Raw genomic sequence first — 21,545 nt, 5'->3', positions numbered from 1 at the left:
AATATCATTTTAAATTTAGAATATTTTTTTGCTAAGTATAATAGGTACATCGCGCTAAATATAATTTCAAATTTGGAATAGATTTTTTACTTGTAACTCAAGTAACTGTTTTATTTTGTTAGAACACAAATCTCTTATAAATATTTGTGCGTGTAAAGTATTCGTGATGTATTCACATAATATTATTATTACGATTACATTATATTGTTGTTTTTTATTATATTGTTTTTTTTTTCGGACTACTTTAATATTGTTGGCCGCAGCTAGCCTTTTACAGCTACACCGGACGATAGAGGGCGAGTGTCAATGGCACTCCAAACCCGCCGAAGACTTATGGAGTGGCTGAAGGCCAACTTCCGCCTGACGGATACAACTTTAGTCTATGGACACCGCTAGGGGTTCGAACCTCGGCTGTGGTAGTCGTAATTTCGTTCATGGGGTCATGTGGATACACAGTTGTACAACATTTGTTTAAAAGAGCAATAGGATAGTTAGTTATTCTTCTTGGCCGAATCTACATTCCGAATGATCAGTAGAATCCATGAATGACTATGCAATAGTGCAGATATTAAATTTATTTGAATAAAGATAATTTATATTTATACATGTATATATTTCTTAATGTATTATTAGTAGACAAGTATTCTAAACAAACACAGGTTTTTAGGTGATTGGCCGCATTAGCATTTCTCATAAATGCCTAGTTGCTGTCTGCATATATTTATTTAAAACCATAATTTCATCATTTTGTGTTTGTTACAAACAACATATATAACAATATATACATTTATATATATTACATACAGATTTATACATACTTTACATTTTATTGTAATAATATAATATGGTTTTATTAAATATATATATGATTATTGTAACATGCTAAAACTTAGTAGGAATACGCTATTTCAATCATGTAATTAGTTTTTGCGTCGATATTACGTATTTAATTATAATATATATATATATATATATATATATATTTCAAAACATATCACACGAAAGGATGTTGTACTTATGTACTTACATACAGCTTTTGATGTAGGTACACAATACCGAATTATATTAAAAACACGTATGATTATATAAACAATGTATGTATCTGTAAATAAACTTTCGATTTTTCATATAGGGCTCACTGTCAGATGTATGCCATCTATTCGATGTGATTTCGGTGTGATCTCGATTAAATTAAAAAGTCAGCATACTAGTCTTATAAAAAAAACGCGAGATCTCATTTTTGTGATCGAGTTTATGTAAATACAGAACGTTCAGATGTCATGCAGAATTTGATACTGTTATTTATACACAAAATTATAACTAAAAGAAAATAACCAACTATCTTTTGACGGCCTCGGTGATCTAGCGGTGGTATACCGTTTTACATCCGATTGTCGCGGGTTCGATTCCTCGCACGGTGCAAATATTCGTATTCATGTGTTGTTTGTATCGGTCTGGTTGTTTTCTATGTATATTATGAATGTATTTATAAAAAAAATCTATGTATTAATATCAGCTGTCTAGTACCCATAACACAAGCTCTGCTTAGCTTGAGACTAGGTGGCGCTGTGTGAATTATCCAGGTTGTTATAACTATCATTCGATTCGTGACAGTCGATTTATATGTAATCGAATTGACTTTAAATCAATGTGAACATTCGAAACAATGGTTTGCAATAATTTAGTTACTTATTCTATGCTCATTCTTAAGGAACGACCCACCTACAATCGAGTTCTATACTAACTCTCCTTGAACTGAAGGATTCTGAAGTTCAGTCACTGTTACAGTGTTACCTTAGCTTTGTCGTAGTACGGACCTTATAAAAAACATAGCAATTTGCCTAGACTACGCACGGATGAAATCTTTTCGTTGTTCTCAAATTTAAAAAAATCCATATTTAACTTTTTATAGATGAAAATACTTTTCTATTTGTAGAAATATATTTTTAGTATAAACATTGCAAATAAAAATATCTAATTTTATTTTATAAAAGCAGTTCATTTAAAAAAAAAAATTAAAAACATTATGGCATTAATCCAAACGCCGATGTTTATGATAACAACATTGCTGATATATGAAGACAATATAATGAAATAAGCAATATTATATTTAGATCAAAATCAAGCATGTTGTACGTAAGTACGTAATAAATATTTTTTACTGACGTTACTTATTTTATCAATGTAATTCTATTTAGACTATATAAACAGTGTTAACAATTTAGAGAGCATCATGGCCTAGTAGTTTACTACCCAGACTTGAACTCAAAAGTCCTTGAGTTCGAATCTGGACTCCAAACAAAATTAAATTTAAATTTAAATTATTTCTCAATTTATATCTATAATCACTCTACAATGACAGAAACATCGAAATCAATAAAAAATAAAGATCTATTTCTATCTACCGACCTATATATATCCTTTAGAATTTAGATGGCTAGTAGTAGGCGAACTACTATCACTTTGAATTCAAGTACTCGTATACCCAACGAAATACATACTTTAATTCAAATTCAATTTTACGTTCAACAGGAGGGCAACAGTTGACAATACCTCTGCCTACCCCATCTAGAATATCAGTCGTGACGGTATAGGCTATATATTCTATTCATATTTTTTTTATGTCACTGCGACGCTTTTTCTTTATAAAAATTCTTATAAAAAAAACGACATTCCTAACGTCAAGTACCTACGCTTTACGCATGCCTGACCTAGAGTTAAAAAAAGCTGTAGATAATTCATTTCGTCGCACGCGGTTCCTTGACCGAGGTAAAAAATATTTGACGCTCTTTATTTACGTAATCACGTTTACACGCCTCCTATTATTTTTCTTATTAAATGAGTCATTTTCCGCTCGTTTTAACTTTCTCTTAATAAATGTTAGTACTTCAATTAAAATAGCACAAAATCATAATATTTTTGTATTACGAACAAGCTATTTTCCAAGAATATTCAGTTCTTATAAAATAAGTTCTATAATTCTTTCTTATTTCTGATAAGAATACGATTACAGTTAAATCAATATTCCAAATTTCTAAATTAGTAGTTTTTGGCTGTACGTTGCTAGTCAATCAGCACAAACTATTTTGTAAATATAGAGATAATATCTTAAACCAAATATGGAAGTAAATCAGTTTTATTTTATACATATGTTTGAAATTACATTACCATGAAAAAATCTCTAAATATTAAACAATCAATATTTTTTTTATTATACCAACAGAATATTTTACTACATCAACAAAAATTTTGGTTCAATAACAAGCCGATAAAATTAAAATTATTCTTAAAAAATATCTTCATAAAACTAGATTTTGTAGGTCAGTGTATCATCGATGTAATGAGACTTCAATTTTTGATTACAAATAAAAATAGCGTTACCCAACTTTTCAGTTGTGTGGGTCGCTTTATATCTGCGCTACTATTTTAATAAAATTATTGTTAGTACTAAAATAATAATTAACTTATAAATTAAGTTTTTATGTTGCACCTTGGCGCCTTTGCGTTTCATCCTGCCGCTGTGGTTTAGCAATACATGTACTTGTGTAATATTGGGCAAGTAGAAGGAATAAACTAAAGTTATAATAAAACTAAAATAATATATCTTTTCACGATGTAATCAATATATTGAGCTAGCGGTGACACGCGACTTAGTCTGTTTTTAGAGATAAAAGTTAACCAAAGTAATACAATCTATATTCACGCTCAATTTTATTAAATTATGTTCAGCCGTCAGTAAACACATACACTCACAGTTATAGTATCAGTATAGATTCAAATAATCAGAATACATATTCGTGGATCGTACATTTTTACTTAATATAAGCAGTTTTGAATATTCACATTTCTTTGATCCTACCACTCATTCGGAACACAGACTCATCACAAGAAAAACTAGTAAGAAACTTGCGTGTTGCTCTTTTACCGCTACGCACTTAATCTTTGTGCAATCCGATAATATTGTCAACGCTATTAATTTTAAGTTAGAATTTCTCTACAAAAACTAAGTGAAATTAAAGAGTATTACTGTTGTGGCGCGTATTATTTGGCATATAAAAGTATTTAAAATCAACTTCTCCGCTCTTTAGCTAGATATCTCGTTTCTGATTAGTTTAAAGCACATCCATAGTTCTTCAATGTTAAATATCAAAATATTAAAACTGACATAAATAATTTACGCCTGCTATTCGAACTTACTAATATGTCAATATTATTATTTTTTAGTAAATCCCGAAACAAATAGAAAACTGATAAAATAACTAAGAATCACGTTAATCACGTCATCTCTCAGACAAATATAAAACCTCACCATAATTGGTTCCTTTTTAGAAGTTGCCACAGACTTACATATATTCAGAGCATCAGATTTGTACTATTACTTTTTTGCGTCAAACAGTTATAATATACATCTGTGAATACGACAATAAGTTGTTGTTATTGTTTGAGTATAAAAGGAATTGCTTTCCTTATTTGTAATTCCGTCAACCTTCCGCTTAAAGGACTTAGCGTAAAATAAAAGTATATAAATATATATTGTCAATAGTTTGCGGGCCGTAGATTGAACATAACTGTTATGAGAGTTGAAGCTCAACGTTGTTGTGAGCGGCCTAATTTCAATGATTTATTTCTCCAGAAATAATTCTTGTGTTTCAAATAATACGCTATTCGTGAAACTGTTCCGTTTCGCTAATTGAAAACTAAACAACACAACTAAGAAGTAACGAGAACTAAACACAGATTACTTCTATTTCTATTACAATATGCAGTCAGCATATTGTAATAGAAATAGAAATAATCTTTATTCAAATAAACTGTATACAAGCACTTTTTAATAAGCATATTTTTTTATTCTACCGCTCATTCGGAAACCAGCCTCATCACAAAAAACTTGTGTATTGCACTTTTGAATATATGTTATTAATTTAAATAAATAATTACATAACAACAAATAAGAGACATGAACTAAGAAACCGGTACGCACTCATATTTAGTGCAATCAGATAATATTTAAGCATTATGAATTTTACTACAAAAACTAATAATAAAGTCAGTAATATACTGTTACGACTGTTATCCTAGATGAGATAGGCATTTTCAATAGTCGAAGTCGTGGTGAAAGCAACATTTGATATGTTACTATGTCACTGGGTATATTTGAATTCAAAGCATCAGGGGTGAACCCACTAAAGTTAGCCTAACAGGGCCTACAGGGCGTAATTTTTATTCGTTATCGGTATTTCCAGCACCGAAGAATCAGTCAAAAATACAAATTTTGTGTGCGTAGACCAAATATATTGATCTAGGATAATAAATGAATAGTCCGCGCTTGTGTTGAAACACGGGGGAGACCTAGTTATAGCAGTAGACGTAAGAAGGTTGAAATAATAATGTTTAAAAGTAATTGATACTAAGATAGTTTAACAGAACAACAAGCTAAACTTAACTGATTTTTGTTTACATAAATGAATCGTTCCAACCAACGTTTCTGCGTCAAATTGTAAAATGTATCGCAAACGGTGTAAGATTTCTTTGACGCAGATGCGTTTCACACAAATAAACGACCAACTATATTTAATCTGTGCGCGAACAATAATATTTTGAACAGCACTATATTTAAATTAATGTCCCATTTGGTAAATCCTCGCGATAAAATTCCTTAGGTATGTATGATGACATTCGCTTTTCAAATCTACTACAGTATTCTATGTAGAATTTATTATATCTCTCTTTCACGCTTTATTAACGTGAATATATACGTTTCAATACGTTTCTTATATATACTAGAAGAAAGAAAGAACGAACTGACATTGTTATTGATTTATTCGGTGTAGTCTTGAATATATTTCAAAATAACATGACAAAATTCTATTGGATTTATATCGATAATCTCATTATCGACCACAGAAAAGACTTCGTTTATTATTTCGTTTTTTTTTATACTGAATGAGATCACGGTCTACCATCATATGTAAACAAAGATTCTATTCTCCAGTATTTGATAATAAATCACTTTCAGTGTCTGTTTGTCATAAAAAATTTCGCCACAGAATCAAGAGACATTTTACAATTGCATAACACTATTGTGTGCGTTCAATAAACGTCTTTGACCGAAAGTACATAGCAAAATAAAGATACAGTAGTCAAATGCAACATAACTTTTATACTTCTTATAGTTAATAAAATTTATTGATGACTTTTAATGAACGCAGCCCACCCTGAAAGTATTAATTACCGCACTATATAAATAAATAAATTTAGTTAAATCTATTCACAATTGAATAAGAAATTCCAAAAATATTATTGAAATGAAAGATTTGATTTAATTGAAACTGCACCTATTCGAAAACGTTATTATCTGCACGTCCAGACTTGGCCCGTATTAAACAGTATACATATCATTTTGTATATTTCTATCTATAACTAATGTTTATTATTTGTAGTCATATAATAAACATTACATATATCGTAACAAAGTTTGGATTGTTATTATAGTCAAATTAGTGCATTTAATATATGTTTTAAATAAATTCAATCTATCAATTGTGTAACAGATATAATGTATACACTACATATATTATTCATAGTATATATTAATTTTATGTATCTGTTCTACTTTTACTCCTATATTTAAAAAAACATAAATCTCATACAAAACCTTTTAGTTCACAGGTGAAGTATTTTATTTATTTATTTATTTTATTTATTTATATACTCTTTATTGCACCATTAAAATTACATTAATAGAGTAATTAAATTAAAAGGAGAAAATAGCTTAAAAGAATAGTTTAATATATGATTGGTCTACTGATTATAATTAAACTATACAACGTGTATTGCATCAAGCGTCGTCACATTGTGCATTGGCAGACATTAGCTGGCTGGTTATTTATTTCTTATTGGAACCACGAGCTTCCGACGTGCCCCGTACGAGCTGGGTTCGGATTAGTCTTCTCGTTTTGGAACCGACAGCAATTTGCAATTGTTGTTTTTTATGTTTTTATTTATATTCATTTACCGCTGTAGACTTTGCACAAAGTAATCTGCGTGTTACCTACTTCAGCCGTCAAGCTGATTGCCTTGTAAGCTGTGTTTCAGATGTATGGTGAGATATGGCAGTGATATAAATTAACTACATTTTGTGCGCAATCGAATGAAATCTGAACTGACTATTGTATTTGAGACAAATTAAACCACATAGCTGACAAAATATTAAATATGAGATATTGAAAAGAAACGGCCAAAAATATCTGTAATATGAATTTACGTTAAACTAGATCTAGATTCCTTTGACATTTTTGTGACATGTATACAAAAACAAGTACAGAATGTAATACATTAAAATTAATTTATATTTTGCTAAATCTAGATTTCAATGAACTATAATTGTGACATGTTATTCCGAAAAGTAGGTCTTCAAATTTAACGCAAATAATATCCTCTCGTGTTCCACATACATCAAAGAGTAAGCTGACTTTGAACAGATTTCAAATCAAATCAACTGATTATTATCATCGTCATTGATTATGAATGAATGAAAAACTCTTTATTGTTCCTCTCACAGAAAGAAAATAACAATTACATAAATTAATATGTATTCCAAATACATTTGTATAATAATATTGGTAGCTGATGTACATCGTCATACAAAATATGACCTATATATTAATGCGAATACAAAATCTTGACTCTCGTCAGCCGTTAAAGCGCTAAGACATAAACAAAAACACGCCGTATCAAACTAGCTTTCATATTTATAATTCTATAATAGTAGTATTAATAAGAATGTAATATTTATAATATTATTTACATTTCTATAATATTATTTATATTTGTAACATGAATTTAAAATTTAAATGTTAAATTGAGTTTCATATCGCAGATTTTCATTGGTTCTTTTCCTAAAAAACCATTAGTAACCAGGGGAGTACAAACCATGTACTCCCCTGAATTTAATTGTTAAATTATGGAAATATCGAAACTACATAAATTATAGCTGAATGTCCCGATAAAACTACTTAAATTCTATTAAATAAGAACTATTCATTAAAAACTATTTGTTAATTATAGTATTATGCAATAAAAATACAACGACTTTCATAAATTCTGTTGAAACTAAAAAATAGATTTACTTTTTGTATGCATCATAAGACGCATACAAAAAGTAAGTCTTATTTGTCTTATTCTTATGATTTTTTTGCCAATTCTGGGCAAAAAAATTGGGAATTTAAGTCTCGTAAATTCCGCCTTTAACGAGATTGTAAATATCGTCTTTTTTTACTTTACCATGAACGAATTTTACTATTCCTGTAAATATATGATTATACTTTGGTATTAGCTTTTATAATTACGTCTAAACAAATGGTAGGTACTGCTTTAGTGTTGCGTCATGAACTACAGTTTTAGTTGCGCACTATACCTACCTAACCCGCCCAATTACTTCCATCCGCTAACTACAGATTCTTGGCAAATGTTATTGCCAAATGATGCAAATAACCCAATATACCAACGTTCAGTAAACACGAATTAGTTGGGTATTATTTATATTTATTTGTAAAACTCTTACGCCAACGGCATTTTATTTCGCCAACTAAATTGAGACATTTATTATGAACAAAATGTCGGATACTTTATTATTACAATGTCGTAATATACTAACATTCCTCAAAAATGTAAGAACATTTCATTATAATAATGACTATTTATTTGTATTTTAAAACTGAGAGTCAGTTTAAAATTAGAATCCTTGAATTAAAATTTGACATTTAAAACTATTATGTAATAATTCTTTTGTTTCTATTAATGTATATATATCTCCTACAACATTATAGTATATGTGTCAATACTATTTTGTTTCCAGGATTCTCTTACAATAACTAACTAGAGGAACGAAGAGTAGTCTGTACAAGTAAGGTATATTTACTGATGCTTCTTGTAAGCTTCAAAACCTCTTGACCAATGTTATGGTTCATGAAAGAATTTTGACATTTCTTGACATTCTTTTGGTGTATTCTTCTTTGTTCCCTAATCGTCTCTTACTATATCCTGAGACAGAGTGGTCATACATGTTTTCATAAATAGTAGTTCATTACTACACTGATAATTGCATTATTCTTAATCGGAGTATTTTGACTTCATAAAAATCTAACATAAATCAAACAATGCCCTTCACGGTTAACGGTCGGATGCTCCTGCGCATGTAGCATCAACTGCCTCTAATCTACTGACAGGCGTATCAACTGACCCAATTTTAAGTCAATTCGTAAATATAATTTCGGAACAACCCAGTACCTACAATATATTGATCGATTTATAATTTTACTATTTTACAAATAAAATAGCATTTATATTGAAATTTATTGCAAATCTTGTTTATATTTTGATCGACCCCTACAAAAAAGGACGGTCATAACGATGATGATGTGAATGTCCACGGATTTTGAAGGTCCAATGCGTGTCTTTCGCGCGTGCACTTCGACATCTAAGTAAACCAAAATAGTCTAGCGACGACGTCGGCCCGGCGACCGAGATAGCCGCCGCAGTGCGTCCGCGGATCCCTCTCGTGCCGGTTCTATTTCCAACAGATGTTTCGACGCATCCTAAATCGCTCGCGACAATAATACTGCCTCGGACAACATTGAAATGGCACTGGACTTTCACCGCGGGAGACGCTTCCGCTACTACAGGAAACGTAAGCGCACACCAGCTTAAAACAACATGCCGCACGCGCCCCACGGCGTCGCTTCTGACGCCTTTAATGCAACCAATTCACAATTAAAGTTGCATATACCAGAACAGAACAGAATTAACGGCATCTATACCAATGGAACCAATGGAATACACTCTCCGACTAATGGATCTCTATCACCTTTATCGAATGGGCCACTGTCACCACCAATTCTGGATACGACTCAGAGAAAACCACCGAAGGCACCGCCGAGTCGTCCCATATTGCCAATGAAGAAATCTAAAACACTACCAATACATTTTGAAGAGACAATACCACCGAAAACTCCAACAACCCTGTTAAATGGCAAAAAACTTTTCGTAACAAAAACACTGAAAGAAATTCACACTATTCAACAAAATCCTCCAGATAAGTGTCTTGTGACTCGCTCGCCTAGTCCTACTTACAAAAGAAGTATTTCATCAACCTCTGTAGAAACAGGTTCAATTGCAGACCTTGCCAGACGTCACAATCCAAATAGCATTTTAATTTCACGATCTCCGAGCCCGTTATCCTATGGTAGTGTCCGTAGTTCTGCCAGCCAATATTCGACATGCAGTAGTAATGGTACTTTTGTTCCATTGTCTCGCTCCTCAAGTATGAACTCAACTCTATATAACAGAACGCCGACACCGAGAAGAATGTACCCACAAATCAGTGTAAATGATATGGATTTAAGAGAACTTAAATCTAAAGAACAGTCTCCGGTGGTATTCGATGCAAATTTGTCCTTTGTTCTCGGATGTAACAAGCAGCCATTGAGACAAAGATTCAAACCAGTCGCAGCTCATTTAGAAGAAGGAACTTCTTCCAACTACTTAAGTTCAAAGATAGATAGCTTTTTAAAAAGAACAGATCATGTAATGGATGAGTGGCGCAGACTTGGCCATAAAGATGAACCTGATTTAGAAATGTACTACGGTGGAAAAAAAAGAAACATCGGCAGATCAAAGTCAGCAACCAATATTATGATTAAAGGCTTTACGTTATTCAGTCGTAATGGAAGTAGAGCAAGCAGCGTCTGCAGATCAACAAGAGGAACCTCCGAAGATCGTACAACAGTTTCTGAATTGGAGGAGGTTGGTGACTCATCATTGCACAACCATTTTTATTTCCAAGCGTTTAAATGATCGAAAACATTTCGCGAAGCTCTGTAATACCCAGTAATAAATTACAACAGAGTCTTTGAGTTACACGCGCTAACATCGAGTAGTGGCGCTTACTCGCTGCGTGTCGGTGCCTGTTGCCAAAAGATTTTTTCATTGTTGACTTCTAACAATTGCTATAACAAATATGTGAGATTTTTGCTGTCCGTCATCACTACTTTTCATTGTCACTCACACTCAGGGAGAAGTTTGTTATTCTAGAGTTGTCTCTGAAATAACTCGAGTATTCATGAGATGTTGTAATGTTTGTCAACTTTCTTGTAAATATTAGACGAATTCATCATACATATGTTATGAACTGAACAGTTCCCGTCTTCATACGTCAATATGTTCCAATTTTAGCCCGTTATGTCTGAAATATTACCGCATCGTAAAATTTCACTCATGGGTTGGCAGACGATGCTAAGCGATGTAATAACACGACAATTTCCCGCTTTATTGTTGATTACTCTCACGTTCGTTATTAAATCGGATCTAGTTGTATTTAATAACATTATCTACATATATCTATAGCACTTGCAAAAATGTACTTATATAACTACTGGTCTGTATCGATTTCACTAGCTTAAAACACAAAAAGTTTTAATATTAAGATAATACATAAGTATGACATAGATGATACCTATCTCAATCTGGAATTATTATTCCAGAAATATATATTTTTTAACTATGAGCGAATTTATCAAAGCAGTCTACAGAACTGATTTAATAAACTGAGTTTGGTTTTCCCTTATCACTCGCTCATATGTATAGTCATATGTTCATATATTTTGTAACAATTTTACAATTGTGTTAAAAATTTAATTAATAGAGACATAATTTCTATTAAATTAAACTTAATAACTAAAATTATTTCTACTATTCCAAATTAAAATACTTAACTCAACAAAATTACTTTAACTAATTTTTAATCTAAAAGATGGTCAGTAATTTTTAAGCCAGTAACTAGTTAAATAGTCTCACCGATTGATGCAGTGCAATGTTGTGCAATTCATAGTATTGAAAATAAAATATAGTAAAAAGTATATTACAATACCTAGTATAGAAGAAATTTAAAGTATTTAAGTCAATTATACTAAAACTATTGAATCAAACTAAACGAGTAATCAGATTTGTAAATAAGAAGAGCATCCGAACTACTACTACTACAAGTGTTGTGAAAATAAAAGTGTGTCTGCCTGTTCTGTATTTGTTATATAGGCTATCATTTATCTGAAAATAGTAGACAAAGTTCCGGGTATCAGCTAGTATTCATATATTATAAATATAACTACTACAGAAAAACAGAAAATCTTAACAATTAATAATTATAAGTAACGGAGAATTATTTTAAAACTTATAGTATAATAGAATGAAGACAGTAATATGAACCTATCATTCCTAATAAATAATTTTCTTTTCAGCTGTCTGAAGTCGGCGGAGAGCTGACTGAGGAAAGAGCGGCTGCAGCGCTCGCTACAGAACGTGCGGACGCTGAAGCTGCTGAGAGGCTGCGAGTCGAACGTGACAACAGAGATTTGCTTGTAAACAACCAGCGCTTGCAGCAGGCGAGTAACACATACCATTTTATTTATTTTTTACTGTATGTATGTATTATCCTGTCCGCAGCTTCATGTAAATGGAAAACAGACATCTTTATGGAGTACCTTTATTCTTTTTTACAGCTATAGCTTGTTCTTGCTTGCACATTCGTCTCTGTCACACAATACGTTCCGATACTTCACAATTTTGAAAACCAATTATATTAGTCAATACCAATTCTTATACTAATGATTTATTATTATATATTGGGAAATAAATATTTTCTTTTTGATTTTTAATTAATAACAATTCTTTTAAAAAATTCTACACCAATACGGTTTAAAGGTAGCAGTTTTTATATTTGCAATTCAGTGCGTTTCAAATGGTTTCGGATCCCACTGCACCTATAAATGGCTTCATAATAACGTTTTTAATCGCACAAAATAATCTACATAATAACCGTTGTATAAAAAATATTAATTAAGAATCTCCTACAGATTTTATTACATCGTCTTATAATATGAAACATTTACTTGAACTGACACACGATTGTTTTAACAGGCTTCAGAACGACTAGAGCTCGAGCTTCTGCACTGGCGGTCGGCAGAAAGCGGAGGTGCAGAACCATCAGACTCTGAAGGCTCGGAGGCCGAAGCCGGATCCAATGCCGATAAATACAAACGACGGTACCATATTCTTTTATGAATAGAGTATATTTTGTAAAAAAATTGGAAACGCAGACCCAATACTTTTAGCATCACTCAGCGATTTGACAGATTCCTAAATAGGTGTTTAGCAACACAGTTGTTGTATCAAAATCGCGTAGTTTTTACGACTGCTTTATGAAAATCAGCCTTCTTAAATCTGAAAAGTAACTTGAATAATACAACTGGGAATTACATGTGTGTGGACTATTGCGTCAGAAAAACGCGCGTATCGTGTCCGCTTACGGTCTTAATTATATATATATTTTAGTTAACAGCTACTTCTAAAATTATATGGAAAAAACCGATATAAATACATTAATGAAAATTCATTTCAATAAGACACAAATATTGTGTATAAAGTTATTTCTTAATCGCATTTATTACAAATGATTAAATACTTACCGATTTTAATAAAAATTCTAATTAGCTAGCAAATATAAGTATATGTACGAATAACGAAGTGGGAATACCTTCCTCACTTGCGAATTTTCTGTTACTACTTCTTACCTAAATAATTGTTATGCACTTTGTAGGTATGAGAGCGCCCACAGAGAGCTGCAACTCCTCAGGGCGCAACTACGAAGACAGCATGAAGATGACCTGGAACAACTCGTCACAGTCAAGAAACAGCTCGAGAAGAAGGTACGTCATGTCAAAACAAACGACACGACTGATATTAGAAATATCCGTGTTGTGGACCTTTCTGAATCTGATCTCCATGAGTTATCTCAAATATTTTGAAGCATCTTACCTTTATTATTTAGCGATAAAAAAACTGAGCCAGGGTGGTTTCGCGGTTCAGCAAATCCCCAGATTCGAATCCTCGCACGGTACAAACATTTGTTTTATACCTATATATATATGATGATGATTGTATGGGTGTTTTTTATGTATATTTTGTATTTATGTATGTATATAGGTATTTGTATCAGTTGTTTAGTACCCATAACACAAACTCGGTTTAACTTGGGATTAGATGACGCTGTGTGAATTTTACTGAGATATTATTAATATTTAACGAAAAATCAAAATATCAATAGAGTTTTATGTGAATATGTGAAATTTCTAACAAAAGTATCTTCGTCCCAGCATTTAAAGTCTATCAGCACTCTGAATTTTCCCTAAACTCTTTATAACCTAAACTGTACAAAGATATATGCACTGCGGAAAAAACCACACAAAAATAATGTACCTGTAAATATACCACAACTTAAAGATGTGAGTCACTGTTTACCATTTCTGTGTGGTAGTATAAAATAAATAATGATTTAAATTAATATAAAATGTTCCCTAGTACAGCAGTTTACAGATGTAAAAATGTGAACTGCTGGCAAAATGCCTAATATTTATAGTGCTCCGAAACTTAACGCGAGTAAACTCAACGAGATATGTTTCAATCTATCGTATATTACGTTCAATTTATATTTACCACTATCACAAAAGAGAACAAAGATCATTCAAAATACATTACTGATATCATATATTTACTAGTTATGCTTTCATCCAACTCCGCAACGAGGATTTTTTACGAATTTACACTACTAGCAGTTTACTAGTGCCTGCGATTCTGTCTGCTTTTAAATAATAGATAGCTAATATCCGTCATGATTATGCAGGCTATCTTCACGCAAATATTTATTAAAAACCATTAAGCCGTTTTCTAGTGTTAAAATAACAATCAGACAGACTTTGCCATTACTTTGACTTTGACTCTGCATTATATATAAATATATTAGTACCTATGGATTAGTTTTAATAAATTTAAATTGCTATAGAACAGTTATTAGTAGTAGTTAGTACAGACGGGCGTGTCCTGTCGGTTAATGATAGCTTATTTATTTTGACGACATCGGTGGTCTAGCAGTTTAGCACACCGCTTTCCTGAAATGGTCGTGAGTTTTTTCTTTTCTCTCTGGCTCTGCTTAGCTTGAGACTAGATGGCGCTGTGTGAAATGTACAGGCATATTATTATGGTTATTAGTATTAATATATTTTCAGTTGACCAGTCAAACTGTACATACAAAATTTACTATACAAATAAATATAATGTATGTAACGGAATATTGTACAGTTTTACGTTACAACTAAGTTACAATTTATCGTTGCTGTTCAAATGTAAACATAAATCATAGTGATTTTAGTAGCGTGAGTTGCTTTGATGATCTTGGAGTTATTGTGTCAATTACGAGTGGATGTAATAATTTATTTGAATACATTGTAACGGCGTTCCCACCGAAACACGCGTTCCGGGAAACAACTAGTATAGAAGAGCTAGCAGCTAGTATTTATTATTTACGTAAACTTAAAAAATGTTTATGATACATGATTGTACTTAATCAAATTCTACTATGTTTTTCCTACAATATTTGGTCCTGTGTATCATGCGAGGAATCGAACCGGCGGCCATCGGAGTCCGCCACCAAGCCATCAACTTCTTACATTGACATGTATAATTTATCACTTTGCATTACAAATGCTAAATATGTTATAAATCTTATTATAATATAGATATGATAGCTTAAATCGTGAAAAACAACAAACAATGAAACTTAGTATAGCATGTATGTATAGTATAATTTAAATATAATGTGACAAGCACAACACAACAGCATCTGGGTCATCATTTTATCTAAGATTTCCCAAACTCGTATCTCAAATTCTACTTGATACGATTATGTACTCTCTATGTAGTGATAACATCAGCGATAAAATGCGTAGTTTAAATCTCTCTTATCGTTACGTAGCGAATCTTGTTTAAGAAAACAAACTTAACCTATGCGTTGCACACGTTTTAATGTCTGATTTTGTGAGAATCTATTATTTCGAAATTCGAATTCTATTCTGTCATGGACGCAACTTTTTTAATTTACGATTTTCTTAATTCGGCGCAGATATTTAGCACGTAATTATTAAATAAGAAAACATAAAAGAACTATACAGTGATTTAAGTGCATTGTGTTAAATTATTAATGAGATTTGTAGCAATTTAATTAATTATGGACGAAGAAACAGATGGGGTGAGTGCACTGTGTTGACCAAACAATTGTAACCGATAAATTAATCGGAATTAATGGACCGGTCTCGTGTTTATTTGGCGTAAATCCAAATTATAAGATTAGTGTCTCTCCCGTTTATTAGAATACTCGAGTTTTTACATTGCAACAATTAGTACGCACTTGGATTTTGAAAAATACGCACGTGATGATGTTGTCCCGAAGAAAACGTGACGATCCGGTATTTTTTTAAATTATTTATTTTACTCCATGACAATATAGTAACAAAATTGAGTACCGACTTGAGACACTGATTACCGTTTTCATATTTGCTTGTCCTATAAACTGAGCTGTTAGAAGTATGTTTTATAAATATTTTTAATACTGCCAATGTTAGAATTCTTATTTCAATTTTTGATTCTGATATATTTTTTTCTTATGCCATTACAAAAAATTCTTGGATTAATTGTAAAAAAAGATCAAAATACGTTGCGTAATTTAGAAATAAGCGGAAAAATGAACAAACAAACATGTATTTTACTTTATACTTTGTTCCAATGACCAATGAGTAACTTCGTTTAGTTAATTCTTTATCTGAATATTATATGTATAATGCATATATTTACCAAAAAGATAATAGTCCAATTATTGTCTCACTTTCAATACATATTATCAAAACAAACACAATTTACTATTCTGACGACGCAGTTGGTTATCAAACGCAGTCGAATCATGACCGACAGTCGACCTGCGTGTATTCCAAATGTAATGTTATACGGTAGATAAATTTAATTAAATTAGTTGGTTCCATTTTTAAATGTTAATTTTATAACTTTGAGTACTTTTTATTTAATCAGACAGTACCTAATGAATGAAATTGTGTGCAACGTGTTTTCGTAGGAGTATATGCAAATTTACTTTAATATATAACTTAATTATATCTATATAACTTACATAAAATAATTAGTATATTGGGAAACGGAACGAAACAAAGAATGTATATGAGATGGATATGGAGCTGACGATTTAGTCGTTCTTAGATTTCTTCAGCGTGAAAAAATGTGTTACCTACAAATTTTAATCTGTAAATCAAATATGACATTAAAAACATGTTGCCAACTGTCAGGCATCTATTTGGCCTGGGTATAGTGTTATTTATTTTATATCGACTAATGTTGTTAACTTGTTAACACTAAATATGGAATTAATAATGATGCTACCGTATAATTAGTACTGTTAATAGTCAAAAATGTCGCAAAATCTCGTATGTCATAGGATTCATATTAGTTCCCAAAGTAGATAGGTTAATGAATATTAACAATTGTCAACAAACGTGACTTATAAATTTTTTTATGTATTTGTTTTTTTTGTCAGGTGCAAGATGCATACGAAGAGGTGGAAGAACAGCGTGCTGTGGCCGCTCAGTGGAAACGCAAGCTGCAGAAGATGACTAACGACATGGCAGACCTACGGTCCTTACTTGATGAACAGGTGATTATGGTGACAGAAATTTACGATGCTGTATATGACATCTGTAGTCATGTAACTTAATCTGTAAGTCTTCAGCAATGGACCTATAGAAAATTAAACACAATTGACTAAATCATCCTTCATAAAAAAACACTGATTATGAGATTTGGTGATATTTATTATTAATTTATATTCATCATCATCTGCTTCTTCCTTATCACATTTATTTGGGGTCGGCGTAATATGTTTTTCTCTTCCATTCATCCCTGTTCGCAGTCATCGCGTTATTTACTTCCTTTCTTACCATATCATTTTTCACACAGTCCAACCATCTCTTTTTCGGCCTTACTCTGCCCTTATAACCATCCACATTCATATGTAACACCTTTCTTAAAATATTATCTTCATTCCTACGCATTACATGTCCATACCATGATAGACGATTACTCTTCAACCTCTCTTACACCGGTGCCACTTTCATACTTCCTTTAATGTAATTTATTATTAATTTATATTGTGTTGCTTAAATGTTTTCCTTTTTCCTCATTATTAGTTTCCGTTAATTAAATACTGAGAGACTTTTAGAAATTTTATATTATATTATATTTTTTATAACACTTTTGTGATGATATTCACAGACCTGTCGAAACAACCTCCTCGAGAAGCGACAGCGTAAGTTCGACGCGGAGCTACACGGCGCCCAGGAGGAACTGAAACGCGAGCGTGCCGCCAAGGAGAGGATGTCACGTGAACGCGACCAGGCGCATGCCGATAAATACGCGCTCGAGCAAAGCCTCTCTGTTAGTATAAATTGATGCGTTCTTCATTATACATCTTTACATAGTACAAAACAAAGTTAACGCCTCTGTCTGCACTTATATCTTCATTAGAGCCCACAGCGGCACAATGAAGTAAATAGCCAGTCGCTGAGGACAATGGGAAAAGACAAAAGACAGAGAGGTACCGCAAGCGTCACATCACGTCTTGATTTCCGTCCGTTCACCCATACGTCGTCTCCGTTCGTATTCCGTTGACGGCCTCGGTGATCTAGCGCTTTAGCACACTGCTTTACTTCTGATAGTCGCAGGTTCGATTCCTCGCACAGTGCAAACATTTTGTATTCGAAAGTATGATTGTTTCCATCGGATTAGATGTTTTCGATGTATTTTATATATGTATTTACAAAAAAAAATGTATCTAAGTATTAATATCAGTTGTCTAGTACCCATAACACAAGCTCTGCTTAGCGTGGGACTACATGGCGGTGTGTGAGTTGTCGAGGTTTGTTATTATTGTTATGTATAATAAAAATGAATACGTTTTTATGTACAATAGGAAGCTCGGCTGGAACTTGAGCTGAAGGAGGAGCGTCTGTCGGCGGCGGCACGCGAGCTAGAGGAGCGCGGAGGAGGCGTGGCGGGAGACGAAGCCGCGGCACTGAGGAGAGCGCGCGCGGACCTCGAGCGCCGCGTGCGCGACCAGGAGGAGGAGCTCGACGACCTCGCCGGCCAGATACAGGTGCGTAAAGACGCCTTTGACGGTCTAGCGGTGTAGTACTACAATGGTCGCGGGTTCGATTCCACACACGGTACAAAATTTGTATTAACGAGTGCCTCTATTAGTATCGGTCTGAGTACTTTTTATGTATGGTATGTATGTGTGCACAATATCTATTCTATAGATATTTATATACGTAGACTAGTATCCACAACACAAGCTTTGCTTAGCTTTGGACTAGATGGCACAGTGTGATTTGTACAAGGTTATTATTATTATGATTTTGCTAAAAGAAACGGCTATCTCTGCAAACGTTTGTGTTGCTAGTACAGGTCTTCGGCTTGTGCTTCTTGCTCAGGCATACTGCATGGGCTATCACAGAGTTCTACTTTAATCACGATTATCGTCTACAGTATATGTAGTCGGTTAATTAATTTGAAGTCAACAACTTAACGATGTTACTTATTTATTATAATTGTCGGCAGCTGCTGGAGAGTTCCAAGTTACGTCTCGAAATGTTATTGGAACAACAACGTAAAGAGGCGCGGCTGGAGGCGGCCGCGCGCGATGACGAGATGGAGGAGACCAGAGCCAACGCCGCCAAGAAACTTAAAAGCAAGTCATAACTACTTTCTACCTAATAACAATTTTATTAAAAATTACATGCAAGGTTAAATAGAATTGCAAATTTATCTTATTAGCTTCTTTTACACGTACGCTTTTTCACGGGGGATCTACTTTCACCTAAGAATAAATGAGCTTGTAAATGTAGACAAAGATAACGAGAAAAACCGCGCGCGTCGCAATTTCGCATATTTATACGATCTTCAATCGTGACTGCTTTATAGTATATAGTTGTACCCCTATCAAACATAAACGAAATACCTCCCTTAGAAAGTATACGCTCTATCCTGAGAAGATAAAAACCATCACTCCTAAGAATATCCTTCAAATCTTTACGGGTTTAGGTAGCGAACTTAGAAAAAGGGTGAGCACAATAGATCATAGACTATGTCTATGTCACAGTGTTACAGGTCTAAAGCACTTGACAGTAGCCCAAACCCCTCAATAAAAAAATAAAAACGTATTGTAACTGTGTGCAGTGCTGGAGAGCCAGCTGGAGAGCGAGCACGCAGAGCGCTCGCTGCTTCTGCGCGAGCGGCACGAGCTGGAGCGGCGGCTGGCTGCACTAGAGGAGGCCGCCAGGGCAGACGCGCACGACCACGCGCAGCTCGCGCAGCGACTCAAGCGGTACGTGCATAGTACACTACACTACACTACACTACACCACACTAAATCGCCAGCCATACACACAATCATATCCTGCTATGTAAACATATAACAGAGTTACTTCGTTTAAAACATACGTTTTTATTGCGAAATGGATATAATATTGTTTTTATTTATTATTGATTATTTTCCATTACAGTGACTTGAAGAGATACCGTGCATTATTACGCGATGCACAGACGATGCTCGAGCAAAAAGAAAAAGAAGGTGGCGGAAAGGCGCAGATTAGACAACTGAAGAATCAAGTACGTAATCCTGTAGTTGTTATAAATACTCGCATTTTGGTTTATGAAACCAGTGTGCTTATTTATACAAACTTAACTTTAAGACGTAGTTGTTTAGTAACTAAAAACTATATGTTAATAAAATTATTTTGTTGGTCAGGTGGAAGATCTAGAGTTAGCAGTGCGCGCGGCGACTAAGGCCAAGCAGACGGCAGAGGCGGAGGCGACAGAAGCGAGCGCAGCGCTAGAGGAAGCAACACGAGCGCGTGCCGATGCAGCTGATCGCGCGCTTACAGCCGCCCGCGACGCCGCGGCAGCGCGGGCGCAGCTCGACGACGCAGAGGAGGAGGCAGCCGAGGTAAAACATATGACTATCGAATAACATGATATTAAATTATTGAATTTCGAATTCAAATTAATAAAACGTGTGATATTTTTATAGCTCAGTGTACCATGGAAGACAAATATACATTAAAAAATTTATCCTGTGATATCAAATCAAATAGTTTGTAGTCACACATTTCGACTTAAAAATGTAAAATTCGCAACGATTATAAAAAGCTATGATAATTCAAGTGCATAAGTTTATTTGATTTAAAGCATTTTCTACTCTATTCCGATATACATATGTCGTGTCGCAGCTGTTGAAGAAGTACCGTTCGAGCACGGCCGCACTGTGCGCGTCGCAGGCGGAGGCGCGCGAGGCGGCGGCGCGCGCGGACGCGGCCGGCGACGACGCCCGCCAGGCGCGCGAGCGGCTCGCGGAGCTGGCGGCGCGGCTCGCGCGCGCGGAGGCCGGCCACGACCACGGCCACCACGAGGCCGAGCGCCGCCTCGAGTGCAGGAACAAGGTCTGCCATACTCAGTGTTGTAATAATGGACGCGGCCGGCGACGACGCCCGCCAGGCGCGCGAGCGGCTCGCGGAGCTGGCGGCGCGGCTCGCGCGCGCGGA

General features: G+C 33.9%; 1 protein-coding gene across 1 annotated transcript in view; it reads left to right on the top strand.

Annotated features, from left to right (window-relative positions):
- LOC131847268 (unconventional myosin-XVIIIa) overlaps positions 1 to 21,545 on the top strand; it is a 221,851-nt gene that overhangs the window by 195,639 nt on the left and 4,667 nt on the right. Inside the window, exons 24-34 of the mRNA XM_059196802.1 lie at positions 12,294 to 12,437; positions 12,973 to 13,097; positions 13,652 to 13,760; positions 17,486 to 17,602; positions 18,220 to 18,381; positions 18,917 to 19,099; positions 19,564 to 19,693; positions 20,182 to 20,329; positions 20,508 to 20,613; positions 20,753 to 20,950; positions 21,234 to 21,443. Coding sequence (XP_059052785.1) covers positions 12,294 to 12,437; positions 12,973 to 13,097; positions 13,652 to 13,760; positions 17,486 to 17,602; positions 18,220 to 18,381; positions 18,917 to 19,099; positions 19,564 to 19,693; positions 20,182 to 20,329; positions 20,508 to 20,613; positions 20,753 to 20,950; positions 21,234 to 21,443 — 1,632 coding nt within the window. The remainder of the gene's footprint in view (positions 1 to 12,293; positions 12,438 to 12,972; positions 13,098 to 13,651; positions 13,761 to 17,485; positions 17,603 to 18,219; positions 18,382 to 18,916; positions 19,100 to 19,563; positions 19,694 to 20,181; positions 20,330 to 20,507; positions 20,614 to 20,752; positions 20,951 to 21,233; positions 21,444 to 21,545) is intronic.

Source organism: Achroia grisella, unplaced genomic scaffold (genome assembly GCF_030625045.1).
Source record: "Achroia grisella isolate CSIRO2021 unplaced genomic scaffold, CSIRO_AGI_Agris_v1 utg109, whole genome shotgun sequence".
In the NCBI taxonomy this organism is placed as follows: Eukaryota; Metazoa; Arthropoda; class Insecta; order Lepidoptera; family Pyralidae; genus Achroia; species Achroia grisella.
This window is presented reverse-complemented; position numbering and strand designations above follow the sequence as displayed.